Source organism: Caretta caretta, chromosome 4 (genome assembly GCF_965140235.1).
Source record: "Caretta caretta isolate rCarCar2 chromosome 4, rCarCar1.hap1, whole genome shotgun sequence".
Taxonomy (NCBI): Eukaryota; Metazoa; Chordata; order Testudines; family Cheloniidae; genus Caretta; species Caretta caretta.
Window position 1 is genome coordinate 34,062,046 of NC_134209.1, and position 20,669 is coordinate 34,082,714.

The following is a 20,669-nucleotide window of genomic DNA, read 5'->3' on the forward strand; positions in this document are numbered from 1 at the left end:
GCCTGAGTTTTCAGATGTTTTTCTTTTTAAATGAAATTTACCTTTTTTTAAAGAATCCTTTTGATTCCAAAGTCCTTAGACAAGGAGTTTCTGTGCTCACATTGCTAAGGCAACTGGTTGGTATTTTATTCTCAAGCCTCTCCAGGAAAGGGGGTGAAGAGGCTTGAGGGGATATTTTGGGGAGATCAGGATTCCAAGTGACCCTTCCCTGAATATATGTGAAAATCACTTGGTGGTGGCAGCAATATCTGTCCAAGGCAGAAGACTGCCTTGGAAGAGTTTTAACCTAAGCTGGTAGAAAATAAGTTTAGGGGGTCTTTCATGCTGATCCCCACATCTGTACCCCAGAGTTCAGATTTTGGGGGGGGGGTATACCCTGACAAGAAGTAACTAACATTAGGCACCTAAATCTGAAAACTTTCTGTACAGTCTTCTTCTTTTTTGACAGCAGAGGACATTGAAAAGCACTTCTATAATCCATTTTCTAACAACTTTCCAACTACAATTTTAGAAGCACAGTAAGCTCTATCTATCTTTCTATCTGCCTGCAATTACAGCACCAGTCACTTTTGTGTCTAGGCACTAAATTATTACACATTATTTGTAATATACTTATTCATCTATAATGTATTGCATTTTTCATGAGAAAACTTAGCAGATTTTGCAAACTCTGTAGGAGGATGGAGTTCACTTGTTGCAAAAGCTGCTGGTCCCTTATGTGTGTCACTGCTTTTGGGACTCTGGGTTTGTGTAGAGCTTCTGCAAGATCTAGAGATTCATTCTTACAGTGCTTGGGCTGTCAGACCATTAATGCTGGGTATTAGAAACCCAAATCCAGAAAATCTGTATCTCAGAAGTGTCACTGATGTTATGATGTTACCAGTTGCTATGTGCCGTAGTGATGCACTTCCCATTCCACTCTTTACCTCTCTGTCGCAGTGTCAGGGAGCTGGGTGGGAAAACAAGATTTATCACTGAAAAAGGAATTAATAAACAAACTATAACTAATATGTTATGCTAACATAATCTTAATCAGGTAATTATTAAAGGGCTACTTGGCCTTTAAGGATATTGATTTAATGGGAATTAATTTAATGTTTGAACACAGTTTGTGTAACATTATCATTGGTAGTGATGCAGAAAATTGGACTGTCAGCTCAGCTGAAAAGAGGTTAGCTTTTCCATTATCACACTGGATCCCAATGCTTATGGAATGCAGTTAATAGACCTCTATTTTATTATTTCAATATATATTTAAATGTTTTGGTTTTATCTAAAAGTACCTGAGTAGAAACAGTGGGTGACAGTATTTATCACTGTGGTGTTTTTTAATCAGGGGCTTGAGCTCCTGTCTAACTTAGACTTATGAAAGTTCATTGGATCTTGTATTTGACTTGCCAGTCCTTCTTCCTTTCCTTTCTCCGTCGAGCCATAAACATACTCTTTCTTTCTTTCTATTTTCTGCCTTTCTATCCTCCATGCTGCTCATCCAGTATAGGATAAAGCAACAAAAATACTTAAAAGGGATATGTTTATAGTTTTGAAAAAGATACCAGCATAAAAAGATGAAGAGCAGGCTCAGTACACTTCTGCAGGATGTTATAAACAGAATATTTTGAGACGATATGGTGCACATTCTAGTCACACCTTAGAAGTTCTTTCTTGTGACCCATTCAGTTTTGAATTGGGAATAGTGTACCTAATAGAAAGCCATTGTGGGATGAGATATGTGGGTGTAACTCCTGTTTACTTGCTGGATGTTGTTTCTGCTTATCCCAGGACTCAATTTGATCTTAGGTGTCAGTATAATGCAGATTAGTTTCCCCCTTTATAGTACTTCTAACAATTAGCTATTCAAGATGTATACACATATGCATGCACAGGGAGAAGGGGAGGTCATGCTTTTAACAACAAGTGATTGGGGGAAAAAAACATGGATTGAGGCCATGTCTGGTAGACTTTTGCAGAGAGATTCATTTTCAAACAAGTTTCAGAGTAACAGCCGTGTTAGTCTGTATTTGCAAAAGGAAAAGGAGTACTTTTGGCACCTTAGAGACTAACCAATTTATTTGAGCATAAGCTTTCGTGAGCTACAGCTCACTTCATCCGATGCTGTTTAGTCTCTAAGGTGCCACAAGTTTTCAAACAAGTTTTCAATAGAGGAATTCTAGAACCATTCTTGCCATGTCTTGGCAGGGTGTTCCAGAGTGCAGAGGTACAATGACGAAGAGATTAAGCCCTTCTGTCCCCAGACTGAAACCCCACACAGCACAGGCAGCAAGTTGTCCAAACATGGTATCTGAAGAAATTTGTCAAGCAGATACCAGGGACTGAAGTTCATAAATCAGTGTAGTTTAGCAGTAGGGCCCAAATGCTAGACACACCACATCACAAACAAGAGCAGCTGCTCCTAGAAGATTTCGTAGACAAGGGACTTACTACTTTACCAATCACAGGAAAATGCCTGCAAGAACTGAAAAAGAAGCAAGAGGCAGATGAATTACTGAGCCATGTCATGACTATCTAAAGAGGACTGGAGAAAAACAGACCAAGTCAGAAATCACTCTGAAGACATACTGGACAGTTTCTGTGGATCTTACCTATTGTTGGAGTCCAGACCAATTATCGCTATATCAGTGCAAAAGGAAAGCCTTGACACAATGCATGAGGGACACCGAGGCATTACAAAATGCAGGGAAAGAGCTAAACATTCTGTTTGGTGACCTGAGCTGAGCAAACAACTACAACAGCAAGTTGAGAAATGTGATATTTGTGCTCGCTTGAGAACCAACCCCCCAGAACCATTATTACAATCTCCTATATCAGAAGGGCCATGATAGATAGTCCAGTGTGATCTTTTCTATCTGTTGATGATTAATTACTTCTCAAGAAAAATTGAAATTGTCAGGTTGTTCAACGCTGCATCAAGTGCAGTTGCTGAAAGAATAAAAACCCATCTTTGCCTGTTTTCAGATTCCAGAGTAAGTCATTTCTGACATTGGTTTTCAATTTTCCTCTGAGATTTTTAAGAGGTTTGCAGATACCAATGGTCAAGTCTAGCCTCCATTTTCCCTAGAGCAGAGTTTCTCAAACAGGGGGGTGGTCCCTCCCTGGTGTGGGAGGGTACACAATATATTCTGTGGAGGAGGCGTGAGAAGCTTTAGGGGGGTAAATTTACTGAACACATTTTACCCACAGTAATGAATAAGTATCAAAGCGGATTCCTCCAGACATATCCAGTCCTCAGATGGCGCTGTGCATTGACTGATTTCTGTTATGCTTGCATAGCATTACACAAAGTTGTTACTATCTGTACCTTAATTCATTTGCTCTGACATGGTGTGCACATTAATTTGTACACATAGACCATATCCACAGTTTTCCTTTTGCTCTTATTACGATGGGCCATTGGCTCTGTTTGAATCAATACCTTACTGTTTTTAATATTTAGTGAGAGTTGCATGTTGATTTTTTTTATCGGTATACGTGCTTGTGTGGTGGGGGGCGGGGTGCACGTAAACTACTACACATACAAAGAAGGGGGTGCAATCAAATAAGTTTGAGAATCACTGCCCTAGAGTAATGGTGGAACAGAATATGAGGTAAAGACAATGAAACAACTTTCTTCTAACTCTTCAGATCCTCATCTTGCCCTTTTGGCTTACCAGTCAATACCTCTAGCAAGTGGATTCAGCCCTCCAGAACTATTCACAGGAAAGAAGCTGAGTTCCACTATCCCAAATATTCCTTCTCAAATGGACCCTTATTAGCCTGACTTCCTGAGACTACAAAAGAAGATTAATGTAAAACCTGTCAGAAGCAGGACTTTGGCAAGTACCACAGAGTCAAATCCTTGAGAGTACTGAATCCAGGAGATCCTGTCTAGGTGAAAGATTCTCAAGAAAAGGCGGGGGGGGGGGGGAAGTGCAGTGATGTGCAGGAACCCCTCGCTCCTACTTTGTTAGCGTGCCAACAGGAATCATCCATCAGAGCTGGTGTCATTTTGTTGGGTCACCAGGTGGACATCCTGTGAAATACTCTTTCTACCCACATAGAATGAGGAATGACATAAGATCTTGAGAGGTCAAGAAAATCAGAAGACTGGTAGACTAATGTCTTAAAAGGGCAGAATAAATCCCAGACCCAAGGCTGAAGGTTCAAGCAACCTACCGTGTCCTTCTCAGGGCTTGTGGTGATATTTCATTCCTACTACTTGTTGTTCTTTAATGAAAAGTTTGGATGAAGGTGTCACAAACATGTCCTCAGCAGGGTGCCCCCTGTAGGAGCTACATGGTGAAGTAAACAAAACATTCTGCATTCAGCAAACAGGATTAAATAAAGGTAGGAAGGAAATATCCCATTATGGACGGAAAAGAAAATCTGTAGCCGTCTTTGGTCAGGATATTGGCTTCTCTTACTTTAGAGGGTCTTGGAAGTGTCAGAGTCCCCTTCAGAGTTCCTGGGTCTCCATTACAAGTCTTAGTCTCATTCCCCTTCTTCGCTCAGGGGATCTGTGGCCTCCTTCCACAAACTCAGGGACTCTGGCCTCTCTCTCTTGGAGCTAGGAAGCACATCAGTCTGTTCCCTTGGCAGGGTGGCCCCTATCTGAGGGTAGTTCCCTTCTTTTAGCGCCTCCTCCAGTCCTCACATAATTAGCAGGTGCAGAGGGGCGGGGCCACTCCAGCCCAAAGCAGCTCCTTAACCCCTTACATGCAGGTGTGGGGTTCGTGTACTCTGTTATAAAAGGTTTTATCACCCTTTACTTTTCAGAAAGTGGAATGCATTTGTGAACTTTTATAACCACTATTCAGAATGGCCCCTGAGGGAATATAGCAAGGAGGTAAGAGTCTGTGTACACAGGAAATTAAGACAGTCTTGCATTCACCCTGAGCATGTTCTGGGTCTCTGTAATCTCTCCATTAACTGTGGGCCATACCCTGAGCTAACTTAAAGTCAATGGTAGGACCGTTGCTTGAGCGTGCAGCTGAGCATCTGGCCCTATGTCATCTTCTAGGTTAGGAAAGCCCATAACAGACTTTGGGCACTACTACAATTTAAATAATAATGCATGATCAAGTGCCACGTCTTTAGAAAATGAGAAGAAAACAAGAAATTGCTTTACCCAACAACTCTTGAGTTCAAGACATTGTATAGTAATATAGTGTCTGTGCCCCTCCACAGTTTGCTGTTTGAAAGAGCACAGTTAATCTGAGAACCAAATGATCTGAAACTTTTCATTGCTGAAAAATGACTACATTCTGGGGTAGAAAGGAAGAAAGAAAGCAAGCTATGGTGAACACTTGTATGTATAGGACCCTGTAAAAACTGGCTGCTGGTCCTTCCTCTTGCTCAGTTCCTTTCCAACAATCATTCCCTGAAATCTGTTAATATTTGAAAGGCTGGGTAACTCAGCTACTGATTTACAAATTTTATTTGTATCCGTGTGAACTAAGGAGGTGACCCTAATTCAAGGAGCCATATTCTTCCCTTGTAGGATACAAGTAACAACTCACTTGATTTTAATTTTATCCCACAGTGCGAGAGTCCAACCTCAGCATCCCACATGAGATGGAGATTTATGTACTTAGAAAAATTCAAGGAGGCATGACAAAATATGGATGAAAAATGAGAAGACTAGAATAAGAGCTCTTTATTGTGAGAGATATTTCAACAACTTCTGAACTTCAGTTTTGTTACAGCTGGCAGAAATAGAATCATAGGACTGGAAGGGACCTCAAGAGGTCATCTAGTCCAGTCCCCTGCACTCATGGTAGGACTAAGTATTATCTAGACCATCTCTGAAAGGTGTTCGTCTAACCTGCTCCTAAAAATCTCCAATGATGGAGATTACACAACCTCCCTGGGCAATTGATTCCAGTGCTTAACCACCCTGGCAGTTAGGAAGTTTTTCCTAATTTCCAACCTAAACCTCTCTTCCTGCAATTTAATCCCATTGCTTCTTGTCCTATCTTCAGTGGTTAAGAACAACAATTTTTCTCCCTCCTCTTTGTAACAACCTTTTAAGAACTTGAAAACTGTTATCATATCCCCTCTCAGTCTTCCCTTTTCTAGACTAAACAAACCCAGTTTTTTCACTCTTCCCTCATAAGTCATGTTTTTTAGACCTTTAATCATTTTTGTTGCTCTTCTCTGGACTCTCTCCAATTTCTCCACATCTTTCCTGAAATGTGGCTCCCAGAACTGGGCACAATACTCCAGTTGAGGCCTAATCAGCATGGAGTAGAGCAGAAGAATTACTTCTCATGTCTTGCTTACAACACGCCTGCTAATACATCCCAGAATGATGTTCGCTTTCTTTGCAACAGCATTGCACTGTTGACTCATATTTAGCTTGTGGTCCACTATGACCCCCGGATCCCTTTCCGCAGTACTCCTTCCTATTTTGTATGTGTGCAACTGATTGTTCCTTCCTAAGTGGAGTACTTTGCATTTGTCCACATTGAATTTCATCCTATTTACTTCAGACCACTTCCCCAGTTTGTCCAGATCATTTTGAATTATAATCCTATCCTCCAAAGCCCTTGCAACTCCTCCCAACTTGGTATTGTACTCAAACTTCACATGTACCCTGTCTGCCATTATCTAAATCATTGATGAAGATATTGAACAAAACTGGACCCAGAACTGATCCCTGTGGGACTCCACTTGTTATGCCCTTCCAGCATGAATGTGAACCACTGATAACCACTCTCTGGGAACGGTTTTCCAACCAATTTTGCACCCACCTGATTGTAGTTCCATCTAGATTGCATTTCCCTAGTTTCTTTATTTGAAGGTCATGCGAGACAGTATCAAAAGCTTTACTAAAGTCAAGCTACACCACATCTAGCACTTCCCCCCTATGCACTAGGCTTGTTACCCTGTCAAAGAAAGCTACCAGGTTGGTTTGATATGATTTGTTCTTGACAAATCCATGCTGACTGTTACTTATCACCTTATTCATACACTCTTCTTTGGCAGTACAAAATTTTTTGTTCTGTGCTGGATTATGAATTTCCAGTTTAAAATTGGAGAAATTATACAGAATTCTAAAAGATTTTGTATTGTTTCACATAACTGAAATTCCCAAGATATACAAATTCTGCAGCCTTTTTAACAATATAAACTACCACCTTCTCTCCCCTTCCTCCCCCCAAAAAATTGTGAGAAACGTCCTTGTCACAGGAAAAACACAAGAGACAAGTTAGTCTAAACTGTTCCCAACAGACCTGCATGTAATGTAAACTGTGCTATTCTGTTCTATAGAATCTAGGGCTTTCTATCCTATCCTATCTAATCCTATTCTATTTTATTCGACCATTCCAAGGATTAGATTGGCTTGAGCTGGTTGAAACATTTTTGGCAAAAGGAAATGTTGAAGCATAGCAGTTCTGATTACTTTTTTTGGAGGGGAGGGCAGTGCAGTGAGAGGTGTGCACTTCATAGCCTGGTGATTAAGGCACTGGTTTCGGATGAGGGAGATCTAAGTTGAAGTCTCTGATCTTTGTGCCTCATTCAGAATGATCTGGGATGAAAAACTCTGTCCTGAAGCAGGGTCTCCCACATCCTAGGTCAGTGAAAACGTCTGTTTTTGGTCCAAAACCAGACATTTTACACAATTCTAGTTTTTGTGAGAACGTCCAAGTTTGTTTTTGCTCCATGGCAAAATGAAAACAAATTTTGAAACCTCAAATGTTGCCACAAAACGGAATTGTTGTCCTGCAATCAGCTGTCATTCTGACCCGATTCCTATCCTTTGTAAGGAGCGGTGCACAGCTGCATCTCCCCAGGAGGAGCCCTGACAGTTTACAATCCCTTCCTCAGCCCCCATGATGGATTTATTGTGCCCATTCAAAGTGCCACACCTTACCGCCCCCTGTGCTGACTCAGCTCAGCTGGCCAGAACTTTGAGGGGCAGAGCCAGGGGCTCCCCCTGTTTCCCACCAACTTGTTCATAGCAGAGAAAATCCGTCCCCCAGAGTCTGAGCTCCTCCTCCCCCAATCCCCAAGTATGGGAAGGCCATATGGGACAGGAAATTTCTGCACCAGTTGCTAACTGCATGGCTGCTTAATGGCAAATGACTGTCCTGCCCCAATAGAGCAAACTTATCAGATTTCATGCCGAAAAGAAAAAAAGTCATGTTTGTTCCACTAAAGCTATTGAAAAAGGTGCAGGATGCTCGCCATAATACAGCTACCCCTTTGCTTGAATTATGGTTGCATAATAAATTTCTTTTTGTGACTGTTACACTTATGTGTTTAATTTCTAAATATTACACATTACCATTGTGGATGTTAAATCAATATTAAATCAGCTTGGGAGCCTTGTTTTCAGGCTCTGACATTGGGATCTACATGTCCACTATCTATGTGTCTAGTGTCACAGATGACATCATTTTCAGCAAGATGGCTGCCTCCAGCCAGCACTGGACTTGCAAATGCCAACTGTAATTGCAAGTTTAAAAATAAACATTTCACCATTTATTCACAGTGACAAGGGCTTTTTTGTTTGTTCTGTGATCTTTCATTGTTATGGGCTGGGCAAATGAGTACAGCTTTCCTTGAAAACAGCAACTGACATACCCTTGAAAAACAAGGTGGTTGCATACCACTCTAACTGTTTTGAATGATTCACATTTGGTCCCATGCTACAGAGTAGCAGGTTGTCTCTGGGCTGTGGTACATGGTGTCTGTGCCATTCTTCAGCTAGCTAACCCCTCTTCTCACCAAGAGCCTCATCTTATTTTATTCTTCATTCTCAGCAGTCTTCAAACCTCCTGACTAAAAGAGAGAATAACTTAAAGTATTGGAAACTTGTATTGGAATTTTACAGGATTCACATTATCCCTCAGACAATATTGTCTTCTCTGATCTTTGTGTCTGTCCAATAATGTATTAGGTTGTTCCAGTTTGTCAGGACAATATGATTTTTTCCCCAGCCTGCTGATACATCACTAGAAGAATTGGCAAGGAAAGGGGAATAAACAGAAACACATGTAGCATACTACGGATGATTTGACTTTCTGAAGTAGGCAAGAATACATACAAATTCAGGTCATTTCTAGGCATAATTAAGGAGAGCCATTTTAGATAAAGGAGGTGGCAGGACTAAAAGTATTCTCTTTCTCCATCGTGTCTATGATAACATAAGTCTTATTAGCAAATTTCCAGTATAGTTTACTTGGGAAAACATCTTTTTAAATATTAGAGTGACAAGTAGAGTGAGATAATATCTTTTATTGGACCAACTTCTCTCCGATAAAAGATATTACGTCACCCACCTTGTCTTTCTAATATCCTGGGACCAACATGGCTACAACAATACTTTTAAAAATTATTCTTCATTCATAGTGTTTTGCTCCTAAACACAGTGTGAAAAATTAAATATGGATTCAATTTAAGTGATTTTCAGTGAACATAAAAGGAGTGAGATAGATTTCACTGAAGACTGGATCCTGTATTTATCCACAAAACAATCACACAAGCACAATCAGTGGCAGTATGAGCTTTCCCCCACACCATCCTACCAATATGGAAGGGGAAAGACTCGAGGATATTTCATGTCCGTATTCATTAATGTCAGACTTGAGTGGAAGTTATGGATGCACAGAACTTTCCAGGATTGAGCTCTAAGTGCTTAGTCTCTGGTAAAACTGTTAACGGAGTGCTAATTAGTGGTGCTTTTTGTTATAGGGACATTTGTGTGTCCTTTTGGAACTGGACTGAGACCAACCAACTCATTTCACACAGGTCACCTAACATCTATCAGACGGTAATGACTTTCAGTCGTTACCAACATAGGGCTATATTCTACTCTGTGTTTTGCTGGTGTGATGTGAGAGGAAGGTGACAGGATACAAAGTCTATATATATATATAGATATATATATAGCCCCATATATATTATGTGTATTTTAATATATGTATAGTAATATAATATTGTAGATAATATATTTTGTGGCATATATTAGAAACCCCTAATGGACAAAAGAGCACGAAGGAAATGGTGTCCATAAACCACAGCCCCAGTGCGCCTGCATATAAATCTCTCCTGGTTGGTCTTCATGGCTGTCTCCCTACTACATATGCTACAATCATTACCAACCAGTGCTAGCTGGGTATCCAAAATGCTCCTTTTCATACCAACAGAAATGTGCACCCAATAATGCATCTACCAGACTCACCCCATAAAATCCTGGCAGGATTTTAAGAAGAAAGGAGGCATCTGCCAGCTTTTCTGCTCCCCATAGGAGCACTAGCCAGCAGAGGACTTGATCCTCGGACTACATATGCACTTATGACAAAAGGCTCCATAACCCATTGCCACTATCCTGAACCACTCAGTTCCTCCCTGCCCAACCAAAACAGTGAGTTTAGATGAAAACAAAGCTGCGTTTTCTCTCATAAGGTTAGAAGTCATAATAAGTGAAATGTCTGAGCTGACTGTACAAGAACAGAAGACACCATAGCATGAAATCCTTCTGTTTCATCTGCCTAATAAAACGCCAAAGAAAGGATCTTATGGCAGCAAAATGTCTCTTTCAGTTTCTGCTCTTCTTTTGGGAGGGAATGAGGAGCTTGACTCTATAGCTGAGAGAAAGCATTGTAATGCAATTGCTGTCTGTGCTTTCTCAAAATGCCTTTTTTAAACGCATCAGTGTAAAGGATGGGGTCTGAGTGAGACTGGGGTACATTTCATACCAGTGAAGTTCAGAAGTATTTTGAAACACACACACACTACAAAAATGGTGAAAAGCTGTACCAGCATATACGAAAATGTGTGCTGCATGCTGATATGTGTTCTCAAACTGCAGTCATTAACTATTGATGGTGTAAGCTGCAGCTCTGTTGATTAACGGCAGGTCTTTCACAAACAGCTGTGTGCACTACAGAGACTTCCTGCTGAACCACACATTTTCAGATTTTTTAAGCCTCCTTAATAATGTGGGTTTGAAAGAAGAATGCACAGAAGTGAGGAGTGGGAAGAAACTTCTGATGGAAAGAAGGCCCACTTTGAGCAGTACCAGGATGCTGGTGGGGGAGTCACATAAAAATGGTTAGATCAGCTCCCCAATGAGTAGGATCCTTGTTTGAGAATTTCAACTGTGTATAAAAAGCAGGTGGGTGACTTTCAATGGTCCTCTTCTTTCTGCCAACTCATTTCAATTAAAAACAGTGGGAAGCTACTTTTAGTTTTATTCATGAGGTTGAAAAATGAAATTGCAAGCAGGGCTAAGAAATTGCTGGCGTCCCTTTCATCCCCCACCTATTTCAATTTAATTCAGAGCTAAACTGCAGGGATTGGCAACTGAAGGTTAAAAGAACAATCAGCCTGTTGAGTTAATTTGGTATCTCTGTCTATTTTCATTTGATTGTCATTTACTTTTGGTTGAAAGATTCCACATGCATTACAAAAAGCCCTGTAAAGTGGAAATATCCCATTAAAGGATTTCATTTACAACTTGTGCTGGACATGAAACCAGGTCTTCAGAAGTTAGTTAATTCTAGTCTTAAAAATGTCCTAATATTGAAATAGCATCTACTGATATGATCAGGAGATTCTTATTTCAGATAATTATACGGCATATTGGAAATGGGAGGAAATCTATTTCTGACTGCATGAGTCTAACGTAGATCTTGTCTTTTTTAATACTGGAGTTTTTAAAGGGCAGTGGAACCTGCTTATAATTAATTCAGGTAGAGTGAAACACAATGTATAGTGAAGTAGAATAAAAGCCTTGTATTCTTTTAAAACATTGCAATGCACAGTTGCAGCTAGCTGTCATATGTACAGATGTTAACAAAACTGTGAAATTGTCAGCAGTATTCAGAGATTAATTAAAATTCTAGGTAGACTCAAATTGCAACTGAAAATGATCTTCTTCTCATTTATACTTAAAATGAGTGTAACTGTAATTTACATGAACTCTAAGACCACTTTACACTGCCAGAGCAGTGTTAAGAGGTTTAAGTGCAAGTGAAAATCAAGCATAAAGTGTTTATAGCTGTTTCAACCTATAGTAAGCTGTCAGTGCTTATGGAACCCCTTTGATCCTTGTAAAGTGGCTGAATCTAGGTTGTGTTTTTAAGAGTGGTAAAGAAAATACATAGAAATAAGTTTGAGCTGAATATCATTTTACAAAACTTGGATAAAAACAATTATGCTTTTTTCTTCTCCCTTGGGTTTTGCAAAAAGGCTAAATACAGTTGGACTGTTTATTTCAATTTTTAAAAAACAAATTAAATCTCTGGTGCTGGATTTATCTGTGCAAAATACCAGTTTGAGGTTGCCTTTATTTCTGGTGACCATTAGTGTCATTCTCTGAATGCTCTGTGTGATAAGAAAGTTGTGTAACCGAAATTATGAGATTAGATTATAAATCGAGATTGTTCTTCCTCAGGAAGAGAGGGGAAACCTCTTTCCTCATCCCTTTCTTTAGCATTGTTAAAAGAAAGAGGGGAAGTGAGGAAAAACTTGAATGCCCAATAGAAATTCTGAAAGTAAAGGAGAATGAATTTCTCAGAAACATAAACAGGTCTGGTTGTCTAATCAGAAATTCCTGTTCTTGTGATGGATTTTGGAATCCAGAACATGCACACACCAACTGGAAGGGAGAAAAGTTGACAAACTCTGGGTGGGATTTTCAAAAGCACTCGGCATTGACCTGATGCTGCTTCCACTGAAGTCAAACTAAAACTACCATTGATTACAGCATGAGCAGAACTGGCCAACAGAGTACTCTTAAAATCCTGCTCAGAAAGTTTATGTCCGTTTACCACTCTTTTTGACCAGTCATTTCTAAAGGACAAAAGGAAAGAAAGACCTGTAAGGAGAACTATTTGAATTGGAGTTTGTCTGAGAAAACTTTAACATGAACAGCCTGTGTATAAAACAATCAGACTTCCAGGTATGCAGTCGCTAGGGAGAAGAACAGGATGAGCATCGTAGACAATCAAGAAAACAGGTTAACTGTGATTGCATACTGCACTATTTGTCTATCTTTGGTTATTTCTAGCTTTGACAATTTCTGTCCCCCAGAATCCAGAGCTTTATTTTTTTAAACAATGATTTTTCTTTCATTCTTCCTGTGTGATTTTGAATGAACTCATTTAAATAGAAAAGAATTACTTCAAAAATGTCAGACCAATGTGTGGGCAGAAATTGTTTCTTTAAAGAATGACCTATATGCTTATTGCTAGATTATGTCTTGGTGAATGTTATGCTTTTGGAACAACCCAGCATAGCTCTGATCATTCAGCATGCCTGCCTATTGACAAAATTAGAATAAATTAAGCTGTGTGGTAGTTCTGAGTGCTGCAAAACAAATTCGGTGTGCCACCTCAAGATGGGTACACTTCATTGCTGGTGAAGTTACTGGTTACTTAGCTAACAAGGTAGTTGAGGCTCAAATAATATTTGTAAAGCACTTTTGAAATAAACAGACTATACAAAATAATAGTCTGTTGTTCTACTTCAGTGTAAATGGAGTTTCTGTATATCTGAGCTCACTTTGAGCAGATTCTATGTATATGCACGACATCTGCAACAGCACATCTGGCTATCAGCACAGCTGTGAAAAAGTTGTGCTTTTGTTTTGTTTTTTGTTTTAAGAAACTGCATCAGCTCCAAAGCACAGGGAGAGCTGAATTAAAGGTGTTAACAAAATCTGTAAGGGAAAAAAAATCCATAGGTGCTTAAATATGCTGTTTTTGTTCTGAGCTCATGAAATCTGTCTCCCGTACTGGACTGACTGTCAGATGAATCACAGTTAAATACACAGTGATGAAGGAGTTCATAGAAAGCCTCTTGGAGTGGAGGTGTGGGCTTCCTTTAAAGCTCTTCATTGCATCGAAATTATGTTTCAAGTCCTGCTCACTTTACTAACAGAAGTATTCCAATGGTGTCAGCGACACTGTTTACATAATCAAGGCATGAGAAGTGACGGTGTGGCTCTGCATCATGCAAATGAGAGCTCTAATTTTTCTTCTTCTGTCCAACAGGAGGAGAAGTTCCATATACAACACTGGCAACCCGAATGATGATGGGCGCCTGGTGGCTTTTTGCTTTGATTGTCATCTCATCTTATACAGCAAACCTAGCAGCTTTTCTCACAATCACTCGCATTGAGAACTCCATCCAGTAAGTGGACAAAGAACAGATGGTGTGTGTGTGTGTGTGTGTGTGTGTAAGCGTATGAAAAGGTGGAAACCCTGAGAAAAACACTCTAGCCAATATCCTTTGGGGCAGAATGTCTCGCAGATCAGTCTAAATGGTCAGTTACTACAAGCTAATTACTCTTCTCGGGCACAAAAAAGTTTGTCCCTGAGATGTATGCATATTCTAAAGGAAATTGTTACCGTCTACATGGTTTGAGGAAGTGGAAACTGGAACAGTTATTTACTGTCTGTGGTTGTCAGACGTCCCCTGCAAAAAGTTGCTATTATATCAGTGTTTGAAATGGAAGAATAAGTATTGAAGGGCTCCCCCTCTACACTCTCCAGTTGTAATCAGCACCAAGAGTCTGTATCCTGACCTTTGATGGGAATTAGTCAAAGAGTTTGCTGTTTCTGAGAGTTTAAGATGAAACTCCCCTTTTTCTGCTAGGGAAACGCAATCAAATGTGTTAATATGAATGAATAAATAAAATTAACAGACCCATTTCCCATTCTCTCCTTCATTTTAAGCTCGTATTTTTGCCATATCGTTTTCGTCTCATTTTCTTCTTACAACCTGTCTGCTACTTTCTCCTTTCCCTTTGTATTTACTCTCCTTTTCCTCTCTACGTCCCCACATCTTGTTATTTGTCTGTCTCCCTCCCAGGATTGCTCGTGTCTTCCCCTGTCTAAGAGTATAGTTACACTGCATTCTGAGGTGTGGTTGCAGGCTGAGTAGACATGCCTGTGTTTGCAAGGATAAAAATAGCAATGATGATACAGCCACACAGTCCTCAGCGTGAACTGGCAGCACGAGTACATACCATGGGGCCACCGCGTGCTTTCACAGACCACACTGCAGCCTGTACGCCCGTCTAGATGGCTATTTCTAGCTGTGCTACCATGGCTAAAGCTGTCACAGGTGTGTCTACCCAGGCTTGGTCACACCTTGGATTGCAGGGTTGGCATACCCTTAGTTACCTTAGCATAAAACCGGGGTGAGGGCATGCCTCCTTTTTCAACCAAATACCACTCTTTGTATTACTTTTCTTTGCAATGCTGTTCATTTTGTGCCAACTGGCAATATTAAAAGTAAAGCTGCATGGTCATAAAATACCTGTTAGCTGCATCTATTAGTCACACTGACCCATTGTACTGAAACCTCATTTGAAGACAGTAATTCTGGGAATGACTTTTAAATCAAGACAGTCAGCATTTCCGCATCAAAACATTGTGGTCAAATTGGGAATAACAAAGAGCAGAGCGTAACTGGTATGTCCCTTAAACCTGCCTTAATGCCAAGATCTTAAGAACATAATTTTCATTATAGATACATAACTCCTAAAATATTATCCATACATACATTTTGCAACCAGTGGGCAACTGATTCTTGGGCAGAGACCTCACATGCCACCCTTCTGTGAACTATTATGCAGGTATCCAACCCAGGGGGGTCCCTGTAAAACCCTATGCACCCCCCCAAAAAAGTGCCCCTGTCCTGTTCAAATCCCTTCTCCTTATTGCGAAGAGGGAGGAATTGAACTATAATCTCTCACATTTTGGGTGAGTAACCTAACCACTGGGCTAAAGATTATGAGGGATGCCTCTAATACCTACTCTCCCACACGGTTGTTTTGTATGTGGCCATTAAGCTATTAGCCAGGATGGGTAAGGAATGGTATCCCCAGCCTCTGTTCGTCAGAGAGTGGAAGGAGAGAGATCACTTGATCATTACCTGTTAGGTTCACTCCCTCTGGGGCACCTGGCATTGGCCACTGTCAGTAGACAGGATACTGGGCTGGATGGACCTTTGGTCTGACCCAGTATGGCCATTCTTATGTAGGCACCTTACCTTGGTCTCACAAAAAACATGTTAGGTACCTAAGCCACCTCTCTTCCAGGAGAGAGTTCCCAGATGTGGATCAAAAAGAGAGCTAGGCATCTCCCTGCAGCCTGGATTTAGGGGCCCTAACTCCATGAGAGGGGAGGGGCTTAGGACACATCCCTTTTGTTGGCATCTCCTATTGCTTATCTTAGCCAGCTCCCTACCTAGCATGCTGGCTTTTGTTGATCCCATTCTCAGAAGCCTCTCTCTCCCCATTCAATGTATAGGAATAAAGGGAGCCTAGGTGCCTAACCCAGGATTTGAGCATTCCAGAGCTTTTCTAGGTGCCTAAACCATGGGTGTTGCAATACTCCCCATTGCCAAACCTAAATCCCTTTGTGGATCTGGGCCCTAATCCTTTTAGGTCGATTGATTGTGACTAAGCTGTGCCTGTTCTGTGAATAAGCAGAAGACTTCATTTGGAACTTTCCACAAGTACTAAAACTTTGCATACAATATTTTTTAAAACCAAGAAGAATCAAGGGATGTGCCACCAAGTGATAGGCAAGCCTCAAAAGGCATGGATGTGCATTTGATTCAGATAAACATCCAAAAGTTTGCATGCTCATTGGCAGCTTATCTGAACATCTTCATGCTAGAAAAAGAGACTGGAATTCTCCTGAGGTCAGGCTTTCTTGTGAGGTTTCTAGCTTTTTTCTTTCTAGTTCTATTATTATTATTTATTTATTGGTATGGTGGTAAGGCCTAGAGGTCTCCATAAGGTATCAAGGCCCCGTTATGCTAGGTGCTGTACACACATAATAAGCAAATGTCCCTTCTCGAAGGAGCTTACAATCTAGTATATAATGAGAGGATTAATTAACAGTCTCAGAACACCAACTGCTTAGCCATTGTCAAGTGTTTTGTAGGCATTACCCCACAGATGAGTTTTAAAGAGGGATTTTAAGGAGAACAATGTAGTGGCTTTATGGATATTGACAGGGAACTGCTCCCATGCATAAGGAGCAGTGTCGGGAAAAAGCAAAAAAGTGAGTGAAGAAAAATTGGGCTAATGGGCTAATTGTTGACAGAGCAGAAGTGGGCTTGGTAACTTATTAGATCTGATAGGTAGAGCAGAACTAACCTGTGAAGGACCTTAAAGTAATGGGAGCTGTCCTTAGCACTTTTGAAAATCAGGCTACTTATTTAAGTGCTGAAATGAGTACCTAGGAGCCTCACTTCAAGCTCTCCTTTTAAAAAAAAATTCTTTTTCGCATCCACAAAGAGAGAGGACATAGTTTCTTTCCTTTTCCTGCTCCCATATAAATGTTTCTATTGTTCCCCTCTTGTGTGTGGCTACACCCTTTTGTACACTTCCCCTGCTTATTTGTATTTAATGGTTCTTTCCAGACATTTTTCACATACCACAATTCATATTAAGCTAGGATGTCCCCAAACGCTTCCAAACAGCAGAGCTCTTACAGATTTGCTTTGAAGGAGAGCTACACTGGGGTTCATGTACTGTAATGACAATAGATATTTTCCTTCTCTGAAAGACAAGGTGCTCTTTACCCCCTTGCCTTGTACCTTGTCCATCCAAACCTTTAATAGTTGGCAAGCACTGTTAATACTTTCTGTCACAGCTGTCACTATCAAGCCTCAAATCACTTGTCTTGCTATGCCCTGTCTCCCGAGTGTGCCTCTGAATAAATCCTTAGAGCCCCAGGAGATGAAAAACACAACTTGCAGGCAACCTTTATCTGAATTAGAATAATAAATAAGGACTTTGATGTAAGCAATCAGATCAATTATTTGCCCCCTTATTAAGTGACTAATTGCTCTCTGACAAACAGCTACATGAAATAGTCAGTTCTGATAAAGCAGTCAACATAAATGGACACTATATTCTTTGCATTTTCTAAACTATATTTTGAATGTTTTAAAAACACTTCTTGACACATATGAGCAACAAATTACAATTCCATTTAAAACACTGCCCAAGATTACGGTATAAGGCCCCACTGTAGGATTTGTTTTAAAGAGAGAAAGGGGGGTGGGGGCAAGTAAGAGTGAAAACAGAACACAACACAAAGAGAAGTAATTTTTTCTCAAAATCCAAAGTGCAGGCAAAATTTTTGACTGCAATTAAATACGTCTCTGTTTTGCTGGGAATTGATAAAGTGATAATGACTAGAGTCCAACATGAAACTAAGCAATTGAGTTGGTGTGCCTTGTCTGAATAAGGCTCAGAAAGTAAACTTCATGCATGTTGAACAGTAAATATAATTTTAAATGGTTCAGCTTTATAAAGATAATATTTAGCTCTTAACGTATTCAAAGTGCTGTACAGAAATTATTCATCCTCACAATGGCCCTATGATAGAATTAATAGTATGTCATTAATAATCTAATTTAGTCCTAATAAAGCATTGATGGAAAATTTTATGCCATGTACCCCACATATAACTTAAATATTTTTCCACAAAAAATCTTCACAGTAAGCAGTTATAACCATAACTAGAATTGTAGCTTGCTCATTGTAATGCACTGAAACAATTTGGGACTTCTATTCTATTTATAGCAAATGGAGTCTCTATATTCAAATTCACGTAAGCTGGTGGTATAAGCAATTTTCCATCAGTCACTTTTTAACTGTTTCAAAATTAGAATATCCAAAGTCCTTCTTATATACTTACTCTCTCTGAATAAGCATTTTGCGCCACAGAGATTTCTGCTGAAATCAGTAAAACATTTCATGGGTTAAGGTATTACTCCATGTGAGAAAGGGTATTACGCAATGTGAGTAAGGATATCAGAATCTGGACATTAGAGGATTCCTCCATAAGCACAGGTACATTTGACACCAAGTTGTCTTTATTTTGAGACTTATGCTCCTGTGTGTGCATGTGCGGGTGGGCTGGTGGGACTTACACATGTGTCCATTAACTCTAATAGGAGTCTCATGTAAATCTCATGTGTATGAGTGGGAGAATCAGTTGTTCATTCCAGAAATAGATACATTAAAAAAGCAAAATTATAATCTACAAATATTAATAGAAATAAAGTACATACCAAAAAAAACCTCAGAGAAGAATGGGTCATAGTGATAGATCTGTCCACAGAGCTGAGGAAGCTTCTAAACTGTAAAATAATTTCACTTTTCTGCTAAGGGTTTGGGTTTTATTTTATTCTGTTGCATCTCAGCTGCTGGATTGTGAATGTCACACCACAAATCTGTGCAGATGCAAATGTAAAACTTTATCCCTAAAGCAGATCATATACAAAATGAAGCCATAGGTTATGTGTCCTTGCTGAAGGATAGCTCAATGATCTCACTGATCTTTTCCATCTCTAACTCTTGTGGTTTAGCTATGATGCCCCCTACATAGAATCAGCAAGCTGGGAACTTCTATTTAACCATCAAAATAGGGGCAGGTGAAACACAGTTTAGGATTTGCTGTGGGTAACAGAATTTAACAAACGTGCAGAACTTGAACCCAAACACCCCCTCCACCTCGCTGAATGGAGTGGCTATCGCTGTTGTGTAGGGTAGTGGGATGGGACTGCAGAGAACAAAGGTCATCCGCCATTTTGAAAGGCAGGGCACTAGACCGCATGGAGCCATAGGGTGCAGTTAAGCTCAGGTTCTGACTGCTTTTGTATTAGAGTTACGTAATGTTCAAATTAAATAATTTAGTTGTTTGTCCCTTAATAAGGAGATCAACACACTCCTCATCATCATACTTCTCCACTTCTGGCCCTACCTTATGCTACTGTTGCCAGCCTGTAAAAATGGAGTGAAACCAGAACTTTGTAACTCACTCTTAATGCTGTTTCCACTCCCGATTATTCATATAGCTCTTTGGTTTACGTTTTTATACATAACAGAATTGCTTTTATAGTTATAAGATGTACAGGGAAACTGTTTTTTTCTCTTGCTACTTCTAAATGTACTTTTCTATGGCAGCAATTCCACATATCTTTTATGCTAGCAGTTAGCAATACATGTCGGAAAATTGCTGTATTGGTTGTTATATTGGAAATTACATGGCTACACAGAGTCCTGTAAACTACTGATTACAATTTCGCTAGGTGTTATTGTTAGAAACTGGGGACTCAGTAAGAACTTCTCACTGTCCTATTCCAGTAAGGTGTATGGCACATAATTGAACAATTACGGGACATTATGATATATGACCTGTGACAGCGTTTGTTACATTTCTGAGTGCTGCCAGGAGATACAGAAACTCATGAACAGCAGAAGCAGCAATCCAGAATTGGAGAATATAGTATCTTAAATGTTATGTAGTGCCTTTCATCAATTATGCCAAAGCTTTTGATGGATTATATACATTAAAACATCATTGAAGTGCATCTACCACTGGATGACAGTGGTAGGGAGAGAAAATTCTCATCTAGGACACCAGGCTAAAAGTCCCTCTTCTTAGGGAAAGTACTATGGGATTGTTAATGAAAACAAGACCTGATAACTGGATCAGACCCATGGTTCATCTAGTGTAATATGCGGTCTCTGACAATGGCCAGCAACAGATGCTTCAGAGGAAGGTGCTAGAAAACTTGCATTAGGCAAATGTAGGATAATGGGTCCCCCATTTTAGGTCTCCTCCTAATCCTTACATAATGAGATTATTTTAAACTCTGAAGCATGAGATTTAATAGCTCTTCCAAAA

The 20,669-nt window shown here is 40.0% G+C and overlaps 1 protein-coding gene and 1 long non-coding RNA gene across 6 annotated transcripts in view; one reads left to right on the forward strand and one right to left on the reverse strand.

Annotated features, from left to right (window-relative positions):
- GRID2 (glutamate ionotropic receptor delta type subunit 2) overlaps positions 1-20,669 on the forward strand; it is a 1,039,989-nt gene that overhangs the window by 881,654 nt on the left and 137,666 nt on the right. For all 4 annotated transcript variants that reach the window (XM_048847025.2, XM_048847024.2, XM_075127526.1 and 1 more), the window contains one exon: positions 14,001-14,139. In XM_048847025.2, coding sequence (XP_048702982.1) covers positions 14,001-14,139 — 139 coding nt within the window. The remainder of the gene's footprint in view (positions 1-14,000; positions 14,140-20,669) is intronic.
- LOC125635387 (uncharacterized) overlaps positions 1-20,669 on the reverse strand; it is a 42,226-nt gene that overhangs the window by 18,025 nt on the left and 3,532 nt on the right. The gene's annotated exons all lie outside the window — the stretch shown is intronic.